Raw genomic sequence first — 20,933 nt, 5'->3', positions numbered from 1 at the left:
GTTTGTTGATTCTTTTTTGTTTCTTCTACTTCTGACATACATGCTCATGTGTGCATTTGACAACTTGCTCAGTTTACATATAATTATTATCTACCATAAAGAATAAAATTGTAGTCCTCCTCACTCTCCTTTCCTATTTTTTTTCCTCTAATAATACCAATACTCATTCTGAATTCACTAAACACTATATTAAAAATGATAATGAACCTTTTGACATAACACCAGTATGTGTGAGTATCATTTACCTAAAGCTCATGTGCTTCATTCTGTTATTTGTTATAATCTACTGTAAAGCTGCAATGTGCTTTCATTCTTTACTTTGTTATAATTACCGTAAAGCTCAATTGCTCATTTTGTTTTGTTTTTGGTTATAATTTACGATTGTTATCATCTACCATAAAGCTCAATGTGTTTCATTCTGTTATTTGTTATCATCTACCATAAAGCTCAATGTGCTTCATTCTGTTATTTGTTATCATCTACCATAAAGCTCAATGTGCTTCATTCTGTCATTTGTTATCATCTACCATAAAGCTCAATGTGTTTCATTCTGTTATTTGTTATCATCTACCATAAAGCTCAATGTGCTTCATTCTGTCATTTGTTATCATCTACCATAAAGCTCAATGTGTTTCATTCTGTCATTTGTTATCATCTACCATAAAGCTCAATGTGTTTCATTCTGTTATTTGTTATCATCTACCATAAAGCTCAATGCGCTTCATTCTGTTATTTGTTATTTTGAATCAGAACAACAAACCCATTTCACTGAACTTGTGGCTGTAACTTCAATTCAAAAACTCTTCCAACAGCAGAGCCTAACGGCTAAAGCAGGGCTAAACAAGCTGCACTTTTAGTAGCAAAAAATCAATAAAGCAGATAAACAATCAAAAATCAATAAAGCAGATAAACAATCAGCTATATCAATAGCTACATAAATACGCACAAGAACAGTAAGAAAAAACAAAGAATTTTACTGAAATATTTGTCCACACCAATGAAAAAGTAACACTTGCAGCAACTAAAAAACAACCCCCAAAACAGAGTCACTGAGTCTGGAAAAACACAGAACTTTATTGAAAACTTCATCTGCGAAGATATCAGAAAGTTACCCAAGTTAGGAGATTCCATCCATGTCATGTCATTCCTTCCATAAATGATGTTCTCATCACTCTGAGTCTGATCACAACACAAAACACACCATCCATGTCATGTCATTCCTTCCACTGGTGATGTTCTCATCACTCTGATCACAACACAAAATACACCATCCATGTCATGTCATTCCTTCCACTAGTGATGTTCTCATCACTCTGATCACAACACAAAACACACCATCCATATCATTCCATTCCTTCCACTAGTGATGTTCTCAACACTCTGATCACAACACAACACACACCATCCGTATCATGTCATTCCTTCCACTAATGATGTTTTCATCACTCTGATCACAACACAACACACACCATCCATATCATTCCATTCCTTCCACTAGTGATGTTCTCATCACTCTGATCATAACACAACACACCATTCCAGGAAGATCTGATCAGTTCCTCTTATGACAGTAGACTGTTTAATCCCAGCAACACAAGAGATGAAATCATGTTGTGTTTTCAATTTGTGCATACAAGTGGTCATGTAGAAATCTCTCAAGTCTCTTACCTTCATGTAATAATGAAATGATCATGCACATATATCTCTCTCAAGTCTCTTATCTTCATGTAATAATGAAAGTTCAAAACTGAAACCTTCATTTGATGAGACAATAACTCCTAGGCTTTCTCACAGTCACAGACTGTTCCAGCTAGCAACAGAGTACCACTGCTTGTGAATTCTTTTTGATAATAAAATAAAACCAAAGGAAAAACAAAAACAAACTAGCACTGTAGCGGTTTATTTACTTTGTGACAAGAAATTTGATATTGAAAACTTTATAATGGTAAGCTTTGAATCATCACCATCCACTCTGAAATAGAACAAAAAACAAACAAACAAACAAAAATCCCCCCAAAACAAACAAACAAAAACAACCTTTGTGGGCTAGGAGTGGGGGGGAGGGGAATGTGTGTAAAATCTGCAAATTTGAAATACAGCAACCCTGTTTAGAAAGCATTATTTCCCTATCATGATTATTTTTCCAACACACAGTCCTACATGTAGTGGTACACACAGATCTGTCACCCCAGTTCCAACACACAGTCATATATGTACACACAGATTGTCAAACACACTTATACACATTCATACATACAAACACATCCCCTCCCATTTTTGTCTGTTATCACTTCGGATAGAAACATGCAATACTGAAGACTGCTACACTGAGCCTTTCAGATTCCCTCCTGCTTCCCCCCCTCCCATTTCTGTATGTGTCTGTCATCACTTAAGAGCTGAAACATGTAATATTGAAGACTCTGCTACACTGAGCCTTTCACTGTTTCAGATTCACTCCTGCTCCCTCCCCCCTCCCATTTCTATATTTGTCATCACTGAGAGTTGAAACATGTAATACTAAAGACTATGCTACACTGAGCCTTTCAGATTCAACGTCTAGTCACATAAAATGAAAAGAAAGCTAAAGACTAAACAGGGACTCAGACAGAAGAAAGAATGAATACAACAGTAAAATCATTTGCCATGATTATGTTTTTCCAAATTTTTTATCATACTTTTTATCAATCATTATAAATGAAGATGCAATGAAAACAATCTACACTGGCCCTTGTACACAGCTACTCTGTACTCATTAAAAAATAAATAAAATATTGAATTAGAATACTTCGCAACTAATCGTTTTCTTTTCTAATGTAAACACTCTTTTTTCCCCTCCCATTTTATTTTTGTTTTCCTTTTGTTTCTTTCTAATCTTGTTTTACAGAAAAGTAGAGCTGTCATATCCAGACCACTCTCTCTCTCAGTCACAACTGGCACTGTATTACATATAACACAGTCAATCCATCAATGTGAAGTCAGTCTAGAAAAGTGCTTTCAATTATCAAACATTTTTTGGAGAAAAAGACCTTTGCAAAATAATTGCACCAGATTCTAAAAATTCATTTGTAGTTTCTTAAAGATTTCACTCTGCATAAGTCTCAAAATCAGTTCAATGAAGGGCAATGCTCTACACTGCTCTATCTTATTTGTAATGAAAGCTGAATTTTTGCAACACTGGAAGCTCATGTGTTCCTACTGGATGTCCTGTGACATATTTCATCACCTCACAAACCAGTCAACATATGGCACAGTAAAGTTTGTATCAAAGGAAACATTTAGTCTAAACCCAACCAACGACTTCACTGATCAACATGACACACATTATGTACTGCCAACCACAAGTACTCTTCTGCAGAGATGACTTCACAATACAGATGGCAATCTTGTCAAGGCTGCAAACCAAAAATGTCCTCAGTACTCTCCTATCTGCACAGAAGGGAATTCAGATGACAGTCTCGTCAAGGCTGCAGACCAAAAATGTCGTCAGTACTCTCCTCATCCTCCTGTTTAATTCTGTTTTCTTTGTGAGTGCGTTTGTGGCGGGTCAGGGCGTCCACTCTGGCAAAGGCTGCTTCACACAGGTCGCAGACGTAGGGCTTCTCCCCGGTGTGGATCCTCTCATGGTTGATCAGTGCCCCCTTGTGGGTGAAGGCCGACGAGCACAGGGAGCACTTGAAGGGTCTCTCCCCGGAGTGTGTGCGCTTGTGACGCACCAGGTTGCTGGCACTGGCGAAGCAGGCCCCGCATTCTATGCACACGAAGCGGTGATGCCCACTGTGCTTCCGCATGTGGGTCTTCAGCTCTTGGACTCGCAGGAAGCCTTTTCCACATACCCCGCACAGGAAGCTGTCGCTGCCGGCGCACTGCATGGTGCGGAGCGCCGGGTGGGACTGGGGAAATGCTCCGTTGACAAGCGGGTTGAAGCGGCCGTTAGCCTGGTGCGAACTGTTGGCAATATCACCGGGTTCTGACTTGACTGACTGGCTGGGGCCATGAGGCTGGTTCTGGGGAAAGGCAGACATGGCCATGCCGTTGCCCAAGTAAGGGTTGGCTTTGTGGGGAGAGTGCTGGCCCCTGAAGGCCTGCATGTTGCTGTCTGAAGCCAGGGCAGCCTGTGCCCACAAGTGGGACATGGCGGCCACGTCTCTCACCTCAGTCAGGTGGCTGGAGGCCAGGGACAAGGAGCTGGCAGGACCGGTCAGGCGCTTGCTGTGGGACATCATGTGCTTGTTGCAGGCCAGCTCGTTGACAAAGCTCAGGGAGCAGATGCCACACCTGTAGGGCAGCTGTAGCACCTGGTGGGAGTGGGGCAGCTTGCTGTTGGCAGCCTGCAACATCAGTCAAAAACCTGCTGCATTAAAGACGTTGTGCTGCACTGCATCAGAAACCTGCTGTGTCAAACACGTGTTGCACTGCATATACCAGTTTTAATCCTTTTTTCTTTCTAGAAAACACATATATAAATATCTATATACAGGCATGAGATTGGGAAATTGTGATTGAGTCTGAAAGGCGGGGGCCTGGGGGCCGCAGAAGGCCCCTAGTGGGGGTCCATGGGGCAATGCTGAAGGTTTTTCTCAATTTCAAACCATAAAATCTGCACTTTAGGGCCACCAATGCCTCTGAGGTATTCCAATCCACAGAAGACAAAAATCAGTCCAACTTTTCCTAAACTGAAGCGTTTTTGCTTTAAAACCTGTAAAAATCAGCCCTGTGAACATGATTTTCAAAATCTTGTCTCATGTGTATGTGTGTGTGTGTATCTGAAAAAGAGAGAGAGACGGGCATAGAAAGAGAGACAGACAGATAGACAATGAGACTAAGAAGGGGCAGGGGGGACATGGGAGGAAAGAGTATAAGTTTGTATGTGTGCATGTTTACTGGTGGGGTCCAGTGGGGCAAAGCCCCATGGCCGAAAATGAAATTAGTGATTTTTGAGGTTTTGGGGGCCTCTCTTCTGTGTGTGTGTGTGTGTGTGTGTGTGTGTGTGGTGTGGTGTTTTCAAAGAAAATGTACTTAGCACACGAGTTTGCACTGTACCAATATAACTGACCACCTGATCTGTACAGCTGTTGTCTCTGTTACACTGACAAGTGACAGGCATGTGTGCTGGCTGAGGAAAGAAATAGGGAAGGGGGATGACTGGAGGAAGAAGGTGTGGGTATGTGACTAGTTATATCACTTTCAGCAGTCAGGGATTCTCAGCCAGAGCAAGGGGTCAGTGTCTTGGCTCAGTGCCAAAGTTGCCACAGTCATTGACAGTGGTTTTATTCAGCTCTGTGTGCATGCGTGCATACCTTTAGTAATCTGGCTATAGATCTAAATAAACTGACTCTTGCCATGAACTATCTGTGCCCAGTGCCGCACCACTGGCTGTGTCAGAAAAAGCACTGACATGAATTGCTACATAGTTTCTATTTCAATCACAACAATGTTACTTGTCAGTTGTGCATAAAGTGGCAAATGTTAGCAGCTTTTTCTGAATGAACAGAGGGTCAAGCAGATGTACCCATGGCCCTAGGGGCTTGCCACTGATGGAGATCATGCGCACCGGCGTTTACGTGTTTTTGTGCGTGTGCGCATGTTTGTGTGTGTGTGTGTGTGTTCACGCTCACATGTATGTGCGTGTGTGATCGCCCGCATGCATGTGCATGCACACGCGTGCGTGCGTGTGTGTGTAATTTGCTTTTTCACTGACACAGTGATATCAATGCGTGCCATGTAGGGATCGCCTTCTGTTATCGGCAATTTGACAACTTCAATCGACCCTTAGGAAACCTTTAGACTTTGATTTTGGTGCTCTGACAAGTCACTGGATCGCCTCTCAAGGGGTCAACAAACGATGCTTTCGAAAGAGCATTCCATTTTCATATCTGACAGTTCATCGGCAAATGATATAGAACGGCCCACCAGCTTTTCTTTTCTTTTCTTTTTTTTTTTTTTTTTCCAGAAAATGGACAGTCAGATTGTGATGTAAATCTGAAAAAAGATTTCTGTGCTTGGATGGAAGAGTTGCACCCATACAATCTGACACCTATTGCACTTGGCCTTGCCTGCAGCTGTGATTTTGTGAATGGTGCCTACTACCCGTAAAGTTATATTTTTGTTTTTCTGTTTTCACGGTCTCATCTTGCCAGGCCCAGTTCCACTAATTTTTCACTCCTTTATCGATCTCTGCTGCAAAAATCTTCTTTTCCTTTGTGAGTTTTTTCATTTTGTCAATGATTGAAGATGATTGACGAAATCAGCTACCTTTGCAAGTCGTGAAGCGCGCGAGCAGAAGTAGTGAAATCGCGACAAATATGGTGAATGATGACAGAGGAGCAATGGAACACTTTCTCAATTGGCTCCCTTATCCAAACATGGGGCATTTGGCAAACGCTGTGGGTCTTGTCGATCGATCGGACAATGATCGTGCAACGTTCGTCGGTCGGAAAATAAAAAACCTCACACCCCCCCCATACCCCCTCTATTTTCTGAACGGATTTACACGAATCTAAAAAATGGCGTCTGGAGCCAATTTTCGGTCAGAAATCCAACTATAGTTGCCTGATATATATATATATATATATTTGTATGATGCTCTAGCAACAAGTCTTTAAAAAAAAAAAAAAAAAAAAAAAAAAAAAAAGAACTTGAGCAAGAAAGCAAGCAAAGTGAAGGAGGAAAAGATAAGCAGAAAAGCAAACTTATTGTTTAAAAATGACTTCACAGATGCATCAAAACATTGCTCCTGGAGAAGCCAAGAGTGAACAGCATAAATTATATACATCACAGCCTTCAAGCACCACTCTGATGGAGAGAGTGATGTTTCCTGGATATGACTAATGCCATGTTTCAGAGATGCCTCACCCCAATGTACCTGACTGAGGAAGTTGTTGACATTTAAACTGTTCCTACTCACCCTCATCAACCTGCCATCAGGGCCGTCAACCATGTCGTGGCGATGCCTCAGGTGCTCGGTCAGGTACTTGGCCTCAAAGAAGCCCTTGGAGCAGGCGTTGCACTCAAAGACCAGCACACTGTGAGCGTCAAGCAGATGGTGGGTCAGGTCCATCTTGGAGGGGTACCAGGTCTGGCACTCCACGCACTTCACTGGCTCACCCCGGATGTGGATCTTGATGTGGCGCTTCATGTGGTCCCGGCGTGTGAACAGCTTTTGGCAGTGGGGGCACGGGTGGTACTGCTTGTCGTCCTGCTAACAAGCCAACATGTCTTTATATGAGACATTATTGACAAGTATTGTGCTCTGCTACGGGGGAATGAATGGTATAGGCAGTGGGAGCACAAATGGAACTGCTTGTCGTTCTGCTAATAAGCCAACTTGCCTTTATAGTTGATTATAACTGTATGAGACATTACTGACAAGTATTGTGCTCTGTTATGGGGGAATGAATGCTATTGGCAGTGGGGGTACGGGTGGTACTGCTTTTCATTCTGCTAATAAGCCAACGATTCTTTATTACAATTACATCAAACATTAATGACAAGTATTGTGCTCTGCTATAGGGGAATGAATGGTATAGGCAGTGGGGACATGGGTGGTACTGCTTTTTGTTCTGCTAATAAGCCAACAATTCTTTGTTTCAATTATATAAGACATTAATGACAAGTACTTTGCGCTGCTATGGGGTAATGAATGGTATTGGCAGTGGGGACATGGGTGGTACTGCTTGTCATTTCGCTGACAAGCCCAAAATTCTTTTTATAAGACACTGACAAGTTTTGTGCTCTGTTATCGGAGAATGAATAGTAAAGGCAGTGCGGGCACGGGTGGTACTCCTAGTCATTCTGCTAACAAGCCAAACTCAGACACTGACAAGTATTTTGGTTTGCAATAATGGAATAAATAATATTTTCTTCTGAAGTCTGACAATCTGAAAACAATTGTTTTCAGCAATACACTGATACTAGTGTTTGGAATGATATTCAAGTACATATTGAATGATACAAAGTGGCTGTGACAGTCTTTTATCTTTTAACAAAACAACAGTTAACAAAAAGATCACTGAAAAGACCATCATGAATATTACACAGAATGGGAAGCAATACAACTGTATTCCAATGTTCTACAATTTACTAAACCACTGAAACTTAGTGAAACTGAAAGTAACAAATGCTCATATGCATACAAAATTAGCATTCATTAACTTATTGACAGTGAAAGTAACAAATGCTCATGAATATATAAGTATACACACACTTCTGTCCAGAGTCTTGAGTCAAGAAATGTCTTTGGTGAAGATTTTTTTCTTTAATATGTTCATCAATAACTTTGCTTTAATCTAATGATTTCTAAGTTCAGGCAAATGACAGTGTTTGCATACAGAAAAAACAAACAAACAAAAAACAATTGATCCGTTCAGTGCCATACACATTTGTACAAAAAAATGTGCTCCCATTTTCTGGAATTTTGAGGATTCAGGGGTAACAAAAAAACAAACAAAAAAACAACAACAAACACACACACAAAAACCAACAACAACAAAACAACCCCAAGCACTAAACTACAGGACACACAGAATGAAAGTCAATGTTTTTGTGAAGGAAAATGAATGTGGATTCTAAATCTGAGCTTTTTTCCCCCCAATCACTTTGAATCTAGATAACTATTCAGGCATTTCAAAGTGAGGATAATAATTTTAATCCATGAAAAAAGTCTATTTCTACTTCCACAGAATGACACCCCCCAAAAAAACAAACAAAATACAGCTGGAAATAGCATGTTTATTGTCTTATTATACATGTAAAAGAAAATAAATGGCTTATAAGTTTATAATAACAATCACCACATGAAGTCATGTAAGTGAATAACTGTACCAGTAATGACATACATGGGTTTGGTCAAGATAAATTGTCTCATGTTCACAGAGAGTGAGCCATGAAGTTTTTCTTAACCTAAGAGCATCCCCCTTTAGAGGAGAAAGCGCTCTGATGATATGAAATTCCCTTCCTCTAGGTTCTAACATAGTGGGCAGAGGCAGGGAAGTGCGAAAAAATTAAAAAAAAAAACACAACCAAACATGTGATTCCCCTTATCCTGTGTCAACTCTAGGTTTCAAGAAAATCGTGGATGATTAGCTGTTGCCATTCCTGGCAGTTGATCACTGTGAAAAGACTGGTAAACTGACAGCTGGGCCATGCCCCCTTGCCCTGCCTTTGACCTGTTGTCTTACTCCACTCCTCTATCTCTCCTCCTCCTCCTCTTCTCAAATTATGTGAAAGTACTGTGTCTTCACTGTCAGTCATGGTCACTCACTAAGAAATGATGTCTGATTGGATGGATGGACTGAAGAAAGAGTCAGATGTTGTCAATTTTGTCACTGTCATCACCTTTGAGTTCAAATGATTCATTTTTCACGAGACAAGACAGAACCATCTCTTATCATTATACTCCATGATGAGCACAGCTTGTAAAGTTGTGTAAATCCACTGACTGGGATCACTGTCTTCACATGATGAAGTGTCCTTTTTGCCATTCAAGGCAAACCCTCTTTACATGCATGCTCCAAGTGGTCCAGTAAGCAAATCATTATTGAGAAAAAAAAGGTCTTCCACCTGAAGAATGCACACTTAAATAGAGTGTTTATAATCCACACATTAAACTATCCTTTCAGAGTCTGTTAATGTTCATTGTACCAAAGTCCGATGAAGGAAAAACCAAAATACATGCAGGACGTCAGTGGACATCTTATAGGCACACTACAGTAACACTTTTTGCAGGACATCAGGGATTCCCCCCCCCACCCCCCCTCTCTTGCCTGCTTGCGTACCTTCCTTTCTCTCTCTTTCTCTCCCCCTTTCTTTCTCTCTCCGTGACCTACCACTGTCCGGAAATGGGAGCTTTGAGTCTTGAGGTGGCGATTGAGATGGTCCACCCGGGTGAAGCTGGCCTGACACTCGGGGCACTGGAAGGGTTTTGGGGCCTGCTGCTCACCCCCTCCCTGCCCCCCAGCAGCGCTACGCTCTGTGCTCACCTGTGCGTTCAGCCCACAGCCACCAGACTCCACAGTGTTCACGCCCGCCGAGCACAGCCTACCGCCGCTCCTCCCGTAAAGCTCTAATTCACTGTCCACCCCTCCAGCTGCCACCACGCCCTGGACGCCCCCAGACTGGTATGTGTCCACCCCCACGCTCTGATGGTGCTGAGTGCTTTTCCCAGAGGTTTCTGCCACGGCAGTTGTGGTGGTTTCCCCTGCCGCCTCAAAGTGAGTGTGGATGCCAGGAGAGGTGTACATCCCAGCATTGTTGTTCATGGAACTGCAGTGAGCATTGCCATGGTAAGAGGACCCTCCATATGCCAAGGTGTTGCCCATGGCGTCCCCATGACTCCCCAAAGTGGGAGGTGGGTACACGGCTGGTCTGTTCATGGGGTTGTACGCAATGTCCATGGTGTTGGACAGAGGGGGAGGGCTGGTATAGGAGGAGGGAGGTGGAGGACTGGTGTAGGTGGAGGAGGAGGAGCTGGCGTAGGTGATGGGGGGAGGGCTGGTGTAGTTAGGGGTCAGACCGGCATCCAGATACTGGCTGTCCGCGTCCATCAAGCCACGCTGAGTCTTCTCCCCCTGTGGAACACAGTGACATCACTTCAAAAGTTCAATGATGGCTAAAAATCAACTTGCTCCTCTTACCAGTCTTAGTCACAATGACTACCTTCAGTGATGGCTAAAAATCCACTCACACCTCTCACCAGTCTTAGTCACAATGACTACCCTTCAGTGATGGCTAAAAATCAAGTCTCTCCGTTTACAAGACTTACCTGTTGCACATTCAGTTTCTGCAAGTTTCATACTACAAAACAGACCTGGATTTTGTTGTCATGAACACATCAACTCTATTATCTCTTAACTTTCTGCACAACTCAGCAATCATTCATAAACAGTATAACATTAACTAGTGTTTTGTCATTAACATGAAATCAATCATCTTTCTTGCTGTTGTAGGATCAATCTTTTTTTAAATTTTTTTTATCAATAATTTAAACAAAAGTTTAAACAAAAGGTCTGGCTTAATATTACAGGGAGAAAAAGAACTCAGTTTTGTGTGAAAACATGCATGTATGCAAGTGAGGAAAGAGAATAGGACAGAGGAAGAGACAGGTTCAGACCTTCATAAACAAAGACAGAAACCGAAGTTGTAAATGGTGACTCCATAACAAAGATGGAGAAAATCAAGGTTATTGTTGTCATGATAAATAGATAAAATAAATCAATCCCATTACACACAAAATTTTTTTTTTTACAAACTAAATGGATTATTTCAAAAATGCAATTATGAAAATGTCCTATCTAATCTAAAAATCAAGTTTTCTCCAGAAAGATCATTCTTGCTTGTTTGTAATCCCACACAGCCCTGTTTTCAGCATCAATCCTACCCAATGATAAAACAGTTTTCTTTTTTTATTCTAGATATTTTAAAGTCTATGCTGGATCTAAAAAGTACCCTCACTGCACTCTGGGCAAATAAATTTAGATTAAAAGAATTATTATGCATAAGCATGCACACAGACATCTATTACCAAAAAAAAGGAGAAAAAGAAAAAAAGTTATGTTCTCCACACATTCATGGTGACAATACTTTTATAAAAGGAATCTTGTTTTGAAAATTTGAAAAAAAAGAAAGAAAAACAACCCCTCCCCCCATCAGTTTCTGCAAATCTGTGTATAAACATCATGTTTGTAATGCAGGAAACATCTGTCAGGTGAGGGGATGAACAAATGGGAGCAAGCGATAAAAAACAAATGGGAAGAACTGATCAAAAACAAACATCAAATTCACAATGACTTGAAAGAAGACATGGTTCCAACTTAACTAACATAATCACAACAGTGAGAACCTTCTAGGTTTTGTCTATATTTCACTGCATGTGCAGTGTTCACAAGCCTGTCTGTGAAAATGAAATCACTCACAAATTTCATATGTCACCATCTATGATTTATCCAGATATGTTAAAATAATCACAGTTGTTTTTAACACCAGTTGTTGTTTTGTACCCACAGAAACATTCAATTGCTGCTAATATACACCATCTGACTTCACAGAACTCTACTGAGACTAGTATGAGAGACAAAAAACTGCGGCAAACAACAACAGCCTTTCCAAATACTATCCACAGTCTATCAACAGCAGGATGATCAGAAAACCAAAAGCTGAAATAAAAAAAATGAAAGAAAAGATCCAAGCCCAGAAACAAACAATTTCTGCTGAATCATTCTTATTGGTTATCCCAATCTTCACCCTTGTTACACAGACTACAATTTTCTCCTTTTTCTTTTTTTGGTACCCTTTTCCATCCACAAGACAGCCTCTAGTCTAGAGTACTACTGTTAGCAACTTGTATCAAGCAACATTAACTGAATTCCAGAATGAAAAGAGAAGCCCACTGGAAAAGGAAAATATGTGTTGATGCCCACCTTTCCCTGGTTTTTAACAATGACTGAATGAGACAGCAGCTTCCATGGGATGGATCAGGTGGTTTGGAGGTTGTCCAAAAGGTAAAGAGTGTTCAAGAGAAAAAGGGTGGACAGTATATTCTGACATGTGACAGTATACTCTGACAAAGTCTCCTTATCCATTACACTATGTAACACAACCAAAAGGTCCTTATCCATTATTCAAGACATAACCCAATCAAAGGTTCCTTATTAGATTATCTGTAATATTATATAACCCAAGCAAAGGTTCCTTTTAGTTTTCCACAATATTATACCCAAGCAAAGGTTCCTTATCCATTATACTTTGTAACCCAACCAAAGGTTAAGGTTAAAAGAGTTAGAGAAAACAGTAACACTGACAGTATATTCTGCCAAAGGTTCCTTATCCATAATACTAAACCAAAGGTTAAGGTTAAAAAAGAAAGGTGACTGTATATTCTGACAAAGGTTTGTTATCCAGTATACTGTATAAAAAATTAAAAAATCATAACCCAAACAAAGGTTCCTTATCTGTTATACAAAATATGGGCGTACATGTGTGTGCTTGTACAAGTCAGTGTGCCTCTGTGTGTGCCTCTGTGCGTGTGTGCGCACGCGCGTGATACATAGCATAGAAATGAGTGTGTGGAGGAGGTGGGGTACAGGGGGTGCTGTGTGTGTGTGTGTGTGTGTGTGTGTGTGTTGGGGTTCATGTATGTTTATGTGTATTTCACTATTTGATTGTGCTTTCATATCTGTGAAACTGCATGTTTAGTGCATATCTGTTATGCATATGTGTGGGTATGTGTGAATGTATGTCTGCATGTTTTAAATTTAATTGCTTATTTATTATCATTGTTGTCTTTTTTTATTTTTATTTTATTCTATTTAATTTTTTTTATTTATTTATCTATTTAAAAAAATATTTTTGTACGCTTATAGTTGACTTCATTAAGTTTTTGTGCCTTATAAGTATTGTTATTATTAGAAGTAGTTCTTTTTTATGTATATAATTTATCTATTATTTATTTATTCATTTACTTATTTCTTTTTATTTTATTTTATTTCATTATATATATATATATTTTTGACTCACTTGTGTAAACAAAGTGAGTTTATGTTTTAACCCGGTGTTTGGTTGTCTGTGTGTGTGTGTGTGTGTGTGTGTGTGTGTGTGTGTGTGTGTGTGTGTGTGTGTGTGTATGTGTGTGTGTCTGTGTGTCCGTGGTAAACTTTAACATTGACATTTTCTCTGCAAATACTTTGTCAGTTGACACCAAATTAGGCATAAAAATAGGAAAAATTCAGTTATTTCCAGTCATCTTCTTTAAAACAATATTACACCTCTGGGATGGGCACAAAAACATAAAAAGTGAAGCCTAATTATATGCAAACTGTATTTACTGTTATATTTATATTTTTTGTATTCTCTAAACTTGGCACTTTGACCTCTTATTCTGACACAACAACTAGAGGAGTCATTATTATCATTTTTTGTTCAAACAGGAACTTTTTTTTTGCTAAGCATGGAATTTTTATTTAATTTTGCAAACGTTTTTGGTGCAGATAGTAAAAAAGGGAAATTACTCTGTAATTAATGCTAGGGGACGTAATTTATCACAAGTGAGTCTTGAAGGCCTTGCCTCTCTTGTTTTCTTTTCTTTTTTCTCAAGGCCTGACTAAGCGCGTTGGGTTACGCTGTTGGTCAGGCATCTGCTTGGCAGATATGGTGTAGCGTATATGGATTTATCCGAACGCAGTGACGCCTCCTTGAGCTACTGAAACTGAAACTATACAGAATAACCCAACCAAAGGTTCCTTATCTGTTATGCTATATAACCCAAACAAGGGTCAAGGTTTAAGTCCCATAGCCTTTTTCATGACTATGTCCAGGGCTTGGCATAGGAATTCAGGACCCAATTGTCTCCTGTAGTTTTCAGTTTAACCATATGTCTAGGGCCTGGCATAGGGAGGCAGGGCCCATTCCTCTCCTTCTGTGGCTTTAAGCTTAACAATCTCCAACTGAAGTGAAGTACCTGTTCACACCTTGGTGGAATGAGGAAAACCAAAGTGATTTTCCAAGGGACACAACACCCTGCCAAAACGGTGCCTCAAACCCTGATCAGGGGTGAACATTGGATCAGAAGTCCAATGCCTAACCCATTCTGCTACAGTGCCTTCTTGTGACCCTACTAACACAAGGCAAACAGTCTATTCCTGTCCTTTCATGTAAAAAATAGATAAATAAATAACTTAAGGAAAATTAAACAGCCTAACAACAAATAACACAAATGATACCACAAAAATAACAAAATAAAAACTGCTGGAACTCAGTATGGACAAATGACAATGACCACCCTTTAAGTTTTCACACACACACACCGTTTGTGGGTTATACATTAATTTAAACTTTAAAAGTATAACTGCACAAATAACTCTCCTTTCATCTGTTCTCCAATATTTTAGAATGCTGACCAAGCCATAACACACCATACAACAGTACACTCTCCAATCACAGCCTGAACACCTAGTGTCTGCCTGGAGAAACATATTAATTAAAAAACTTGATCCTAAAAAAACAGTAAAACAATAGCATATATGAACCCATCAATCAGAGATTGCTCCAAACAGACCCAGCTATCCTCTCACCGTACAAAAACAGAGGACCCACAACAGAGAGCTGAGACAAAAATAATTGGACTTGCAACAACAGACAGTGAGGGAAGTATAACAGCATCTTGCTACATTTCACAACACCTGTGGAGCTATGGACTAAACAGACACAAGTCTACAATGTACTATGTCACTGTCTGGGTTCCACACATGTGACCAAACACAATTCCACACTTTTGCCCACACCTGTTCCAGTCAACGCTAATTTTTTTCTGGATCAAATATAAAGATAAAGCCAAACTGAACCAAACATTTGTCTGTTACACCAGTGATGAAAGAGATCAGTGGATATCCCAGTATCCACGTTCAATTTTCATCACTTTAATCACAATCAATTGTTTACTGTTTGATTGCATTAACATAAGCTCTTAACTGAATAGTACTGGTCAAGGGTTTTATTAAATTCCAAGACTTTTCCAGACCATGATGGGCAAAAACATGTTTTTCCAAGACTTTTCCAGCCCTGGAAATGGTTCTTCCATTTTCCCAGGACTTTTCCAGACTTGCACAACTCTATATGAACCTTATACACAGTCCAACAGCAGAGGCAACCCAGGGAGTTGGCTTACGGAAATACAGACCATGCTCACTGAATGCTGATTGCTCATTCCTGCTGTCAGACTAAGGACATTGATGGCAAAGAGCTCACAGGCAGTTCCCCAATAATGGCGCACTGGGTCAACTCACCAGCAAATCAGAGATGGGGGTTGTGGCTGGGGGGCCACTGTGGGCTCTTCCATCCACCTCAATAGGCTGGAAGTGGACGGGGAGATCAGAGAAGTCAGCATCTTCATGCATTTCTGCACTGTCTTCCTCATCATTGCGCACAGCAGAATTCCTACCACCACCAGAGCTTGCCGCCAGATCCCTGGCCTCCATTGGGGATCCCACAGTTTCAGCACAAAACGCTCCCCACGCTGTACAAGCAACAGGCACACACTTGTGACACACATCAAAGTTGACTCAATTTCAAAACAAAATCCAACAAATTTGGAGAGGAAAAACAACAACAACAAACAACAACACAAAACCACACACAATATGAAAGGGGAGTAAAGCAAATAAATAAAGCATTAACCCCTTGACTGCTAAACCTTGCTGAAATGAAATGTGTGATGAAACTGAAGTGCATTTGCTACTTTTTTGTGTGTATCTTTAAGACTAATACGGGGTGTCTGTGATTTTGCTGATCAAAAGTAATGCAATCCCAAGACAAAGGGGAGTCCAAATAGATCAAGGTGACTGACTTGCTGACCTGTAACTAGTGTAAGCTCTGTCTTACCTCTAAGGTAACAGCCCTTCACTGACACCCAGACATGTAACTGTAAGCTCTGTCTTACCTCTGAGGTAACAGCCTTTCACTGCTCTGACCTATAAGCTCCATCTTATCTTTGAGGTAACAGCCCTTCACAGACACCCTGACCTGTAAGCTGTCTTCCCTCTGTGGTAACAGCCCTTCACTGACACCCTCACCTGTAAGCTCTGTCTTACCTCTGAGATAACAGCACTTCACTGACACCCTGACCTGTAAATGCTGTCTTACCTTTGAGGTAACAACCCTTCACAGATGAGCATACTTCATTACTTGTCAACAGCAGTAAAAGGGTTAAAGGAAACAAGGCGGCAGTTGTTGCAAACATAGCAAGGGCTTTGTACAAGTGATAAGAAAAACAAAAAGCTTTTCTTTCAAAACACAACAATGGAAACAATTTTGTGCAAGGGTGATTTATAACACATTTTGATTTTATCTATTCATATGAAAATCAACCATTGCTACTACTGTACTAGTATTTTCTTGTTTGTTGTTGTATACCATTATACACTTACTTGTGTGTCAAGATTTAATACCTGTTCCAAGATCACCCCATAGGAAATTGTTCTTTTTATAATTTATTATTATTTTATAGCTACTACACTGCTAGGGCAAGACCAATACCTAGTACTAAAAAAGAATTTAAAAAAATCATTATTTTAAACCTCTTCAGTGCCCCGTGACAAATCCATAAATACATCATGAAAAATGCATCGCCATTTGCCCCATGCCATACAATGATACATCTGTGTCATTTCAGGATTTTCTCCTTACATTTTAAAGCTGATATATATAAAAAAAAAACCACCACCATCAATCAGAAAGCTTGATATGTCTACTTTCATTATCTGTGAGGAGCAACAGCCAATCACACTCTGTATGGTAATTACTGGATATTATTGTCAATATCCCTCTCAGAAAATTTCAAGATGGTGGATGACAAAACACAAACTGGCTCTAGTGGCTTGAAGCAGCAGTATGTTGCATACACCTTTTGTGATTTTGTCACTCAAGATGTTGGACAAGCTTTACAAGTCATTGAAGAGAATGCATTTTGTTTTTGTGGTTAAAAAATCTCATAAGACCGTTCACTTGACATGAAGGATTAGAATGATGGTTTGCAGAGAGGGTGGAGGGTGGGGGTATTGTAGTGCTAGATGTTGCAATAAAAGGAAACAGTGAACAGGAGGCCAAGAATAGCTGAGTCTGACATAGATTTGATCTCAAAGACAACACATCCCCTCGTTCAGGACAAGGAGGGAAGGAGGTGTTTCATAAAGAGGTGGAACAAGGTTGTACTTAGCATGCATGATCCACTGGAAGAGCATGGTTTCTGTAAATGACATTGGCATTTCAAAGAAGAAAAATCAGCTATTGCTTGCAGGTGATTTCTGAACTGTATTCACCTCCCCCCCCCCCCCCCCCCTCCCAGTGTGTGTCAACTGGGTCACTATCATAGTGTTAACCACTTTGATGTTGTCTGAAACATGAGCATGACATGAGTGGGCATGGCACAAGGAGGCATGGCATGTGAAAGACAGGTATGTGCGTGCGTGCGTGGTGCGTGCGTGTGTGATTTCTATTATTCATGAAAAAATTATATTGAAAGAAACAGTTTGCTGACCACATTTCTACAGCAGCTGCCAGAAACTGAGCGAATGAAGGCTGAAAATGAGTAGAAAACCAGAACTTTGGATTATAATTCATGACTGCAGGTACATCATAAGGCATAAACTGATGATAAAGAGTCTTGAATTAGATCAAGACTTGAACTTGTACAGTTGTAGTTTAACACTGGACTCACACTAACTTTTCTAAAGACTGACACACAAAAAAATCTGTCCAAAGCATGCACTTTGACCTGGACAATAATAAACAAACAAATCATAGAATTACTTAAATTAAAGTTGACAACAAATGTCCCACAAGCTAAATTCTATATATATAAAAACAATTTCACAAACCATAACAAAGCTTTAACCTACAGGCGTATAGCTGCTAAACTAGCAAACTTTAGGCATCACAATTCACATAAAATTCTGCATTATACTAACCTCAAATTCATTTAATTTTTCATGAAAAAGAAATAATCTGTAAAAAAAGAAAAAAGAAGAAGAAGAAAAAAGAACAAATGACCACCACATAATTTTGATCCCACCTTCTTTTTGAGTCGCACTCTCCGCGTTTTATGGCAACAAATGTCAAACTCAAAGGACCGACTCCAACAAGATATTATATCCATTCAGATCCAAATAAAATGAACAGAAAATCTTATTAAAGCAGAAAAAAATGAAAGAAAAAAGATTCAGTGAAGTAGCAAAGGCAGCGCTTCTGATAACACATAAACATGTATCCCTAAATTTGTAAAAATTGAATTAAAAAAACACTGAATTAGTGCATGTTCATTATCAGGTCACAGAGATGTAATTAGTAATAACATTTCTGGGATGAACACATAAAAACTAAAAAAGGATGAAAAATCTTGTATTGGCGCTTCAGTCTGAGATTCACTGCAAAGATGAGGAGTTTTCTCTTTGCCACTTCTTAGCTAATAACACGCTTCAGATTATCACAGATGAAAGGTATGCCTGTTTTAATGCGTAGCAATGCAGATTTATCTAGCCTATTAGCATTAGAGTGACCCTCTGAAGATAATCAACCTTTGTGGCGAAATGCTACAGCATGTCAGTACAAACCTCTGTCTTGGAGTGACAGTATTAGATGACCTAAAGCAGCACTCTGTCTCACATCGCTAGGATCACCGAACAAGGTAATTCCACCCTCGGCTTTTAGCAACATAACTTACGACCCTGCCCTCAGACCTGTAAGAAGACCACATACACAGCACTAATGCGATACCTCCTTTGAATATGTGGCAATAGTAAGGAGCCCCTTCCACTAAGGCGAAATGCTACAGCATGTCAGTACAAACCTCTGTCTTGGAGTGATAGTATTAGATGACCTAAAGCAGCACTCTGTCTCACATCGCTAGGATCACCGAACAAGGTAATTCCACCCTCGGCTTTTAGCAACATAACTTACGACCCTGCCCTCAGACCTGTAAGAAGACCACATACACAGCACTAATGCGATACCTCCTTTGAATATGTGGCAATAGTAAGGAGCCCCTTCCACTAAGGCGATGTGGACAAACCAGAAAAGATACAACACCGAGCAGTCCGCTTCATTAACTGATTAAGGGAGACTACAGGCGTAAAGAACCTGGCTGTGTCTCCACCATGTTGAAGGACCTAGTTTCCAAGCCTGCAAGAGAGATGGCAAGACCTCCGACTCTCCTTATAAAAAGAGTATCTGAGGAGTGGGTGCTGGCCATACTAACTGACCAGTTCATAAAACAACAACCAACAGACACCACATCCAACCCTGGCGCTTTGTCTCAAGCAACATCGTTGAGAGGTTAGCCAGAAATAATAGAATGGTAGAGGTTCCAGACACAAGAACAAAACAATACAGAAAGTCATCCTATGTACGAACAGTAACAGACTGGAACAATTTGAGTGATGACCAGCTGCTGGGAAGGGTGCAGGACCACTATCAGTCACAGCAGCATGTGTGCTGTATAGAATTATCAGAAACATGCACAGCTGAAACCCCCTGTGTGTATAGAGTATAGCCAACCAGTCTCCAACAACACAGTTCATCAAGTTACAAGTCTGGAGTCCCACAGAATTCTGGTATTGGTCCATTAGGGGCAGGATGGCATAGAAAAGAATCTCTGAGTCTGAGTCTTTTGAGTTTGACTCTCGTCACTGTGAAATTCTCTCTAATTCTCAGATGATCAAATACTCATCATGAAAATGTTGATTAACAGTAAATCACACTATCATTAGTTGCAAAAATGCAAGATTAATAATTTTTAATTTGTTTTATATTTAAACTATTAAAAAAAAAAAAAAAAAAAAGCCCATGAAATGCACATGGGGTTGAAAAACAAATAACTGAATCAGTGAGTGGGCACGTGTGTGCACCATAACATTGGTTATCACATCTATCGTCTGAAAAATATGTTCTAATTTTACTGAACTGTCTGCAACTGGTCTACCATTCATAAAATTTTATGAGCATGCCATGTGTACCACTGAATGGATCAGTGTGCGGGAAAACGATGAACTCAAATAACATCCAATAATGAAAAACTCAAAAAGCAGATTTAAACGCAACACTAGGTAATCACCGCAGATACGATAATATATCCTGATCATCACTGTATCAGACAAAACTAAAATGCGCAAGTGAAAAGAAAGAAAAACAAACACTGTCAGTGACGAGCGCCACACTCATGGAGTCCGCGGAAACTGGATGTGGAAAAGCGCATGCGACAATGACGATCAAAACATTCAGGGAACCACAGATACCACGCCAAGCTAAATCTATTATCAAAAGTCACACTTACGTCTATGAAAAAAGAAGATTTGAGTCCGATCGCTGGTGGAATCAATATGCACAAGGCAGGCAGATTTCAGTTTCAGCAACTCAATTCGCAAAGCTTGGCCAAATTAAAGGGTTGCAACTCT

The 20,933-nt window shown here is 40.1% G+C and overlaps 1 protein-coding gene across 4 annotated transcripts; it reads right to left on the bottom strand.

Moving 5' to 3' along the window:
- Positions 1–573: 573 nt before the first annotated feature.
- LOC143300507 (uncharacterized) lies at positions 574–20,926 on the bottom strand. 4 transcript variants are annotated; one of them, XM_076614232.1, is made up of 5 exons: positions 20,813–20,926; positions 15,774–16,003; positions 9,825–10,565; positions 6,905–7,198; positions 574–4,328 (listed from the first exon to the last, which is right to left on the bottom strand). In XM_076614232.1, exons 2-5 carry the CDS (start codon positions 15,963–15,965, stop codon positions 3,459–3,461), a joined length of 2,097 nt encoding a protein of 698 aa, XP_076470347.1. In that variant the 5' UTR covers positions 15,966–16,003; positions 20,813–20,926; the 3' UTR covers positions 574–3,458. The 4 variants fall into 4 exon arrangements, with proteins under 4 accessions (XP_076470347.1, XP_076470348.1, XP_076470349.1 ...); XM_076614233.1 differs by having other exon boundaries at positions 6,905–7,195; XM_076614234.1 differs by having other exon boundaries at positions 9,978–10,565.
- Positions 20,927–20,933: the final 7 nt, after the last annotated feature.

This window comes from Babylonia areolata, chromosome 26, assembly GCF_041734735.1.
Source record: "Babylonia areolata isolate BAREFJ2019XMU chromosome 26, ASM4173473v1, whole genome shotgun sequence".
Classification (NCBI taxonomy): domain Eukaryota; kingdom Metazoa; phylum Mollusca; class Gastropoda; order Neogastropoda; family Buccinidae; genus Babylonia; species Babylonia areolata.
This window is presented reverse-complemented; position numbering and strand designations above follow the sequence as displayed.

Coding starts and splice junctions, on each gene's coding strand:
- LOC143300507 (XM_076614232.1), bottom strand. CDS start 15,965: ATGGAGGCCAGGGATCTGGCGGCAAGCTCTGGTGGTGGTAGGAATTCT. Junction 10,566..15,773: donor CCCCCATCTCTGATTTGCTG/GTGAGTTGACCC, acceptor TGTGTTCCACAG/GGGGAGAAGACTCAGCGTGG. Junction 4,329..6,904: donor CTGATGGCAGGTTGATGAGG/GTGAGTAGGAAC, acceptor CTGATGTTGCAG/GCTGCCAACAGCAAGCTGCC.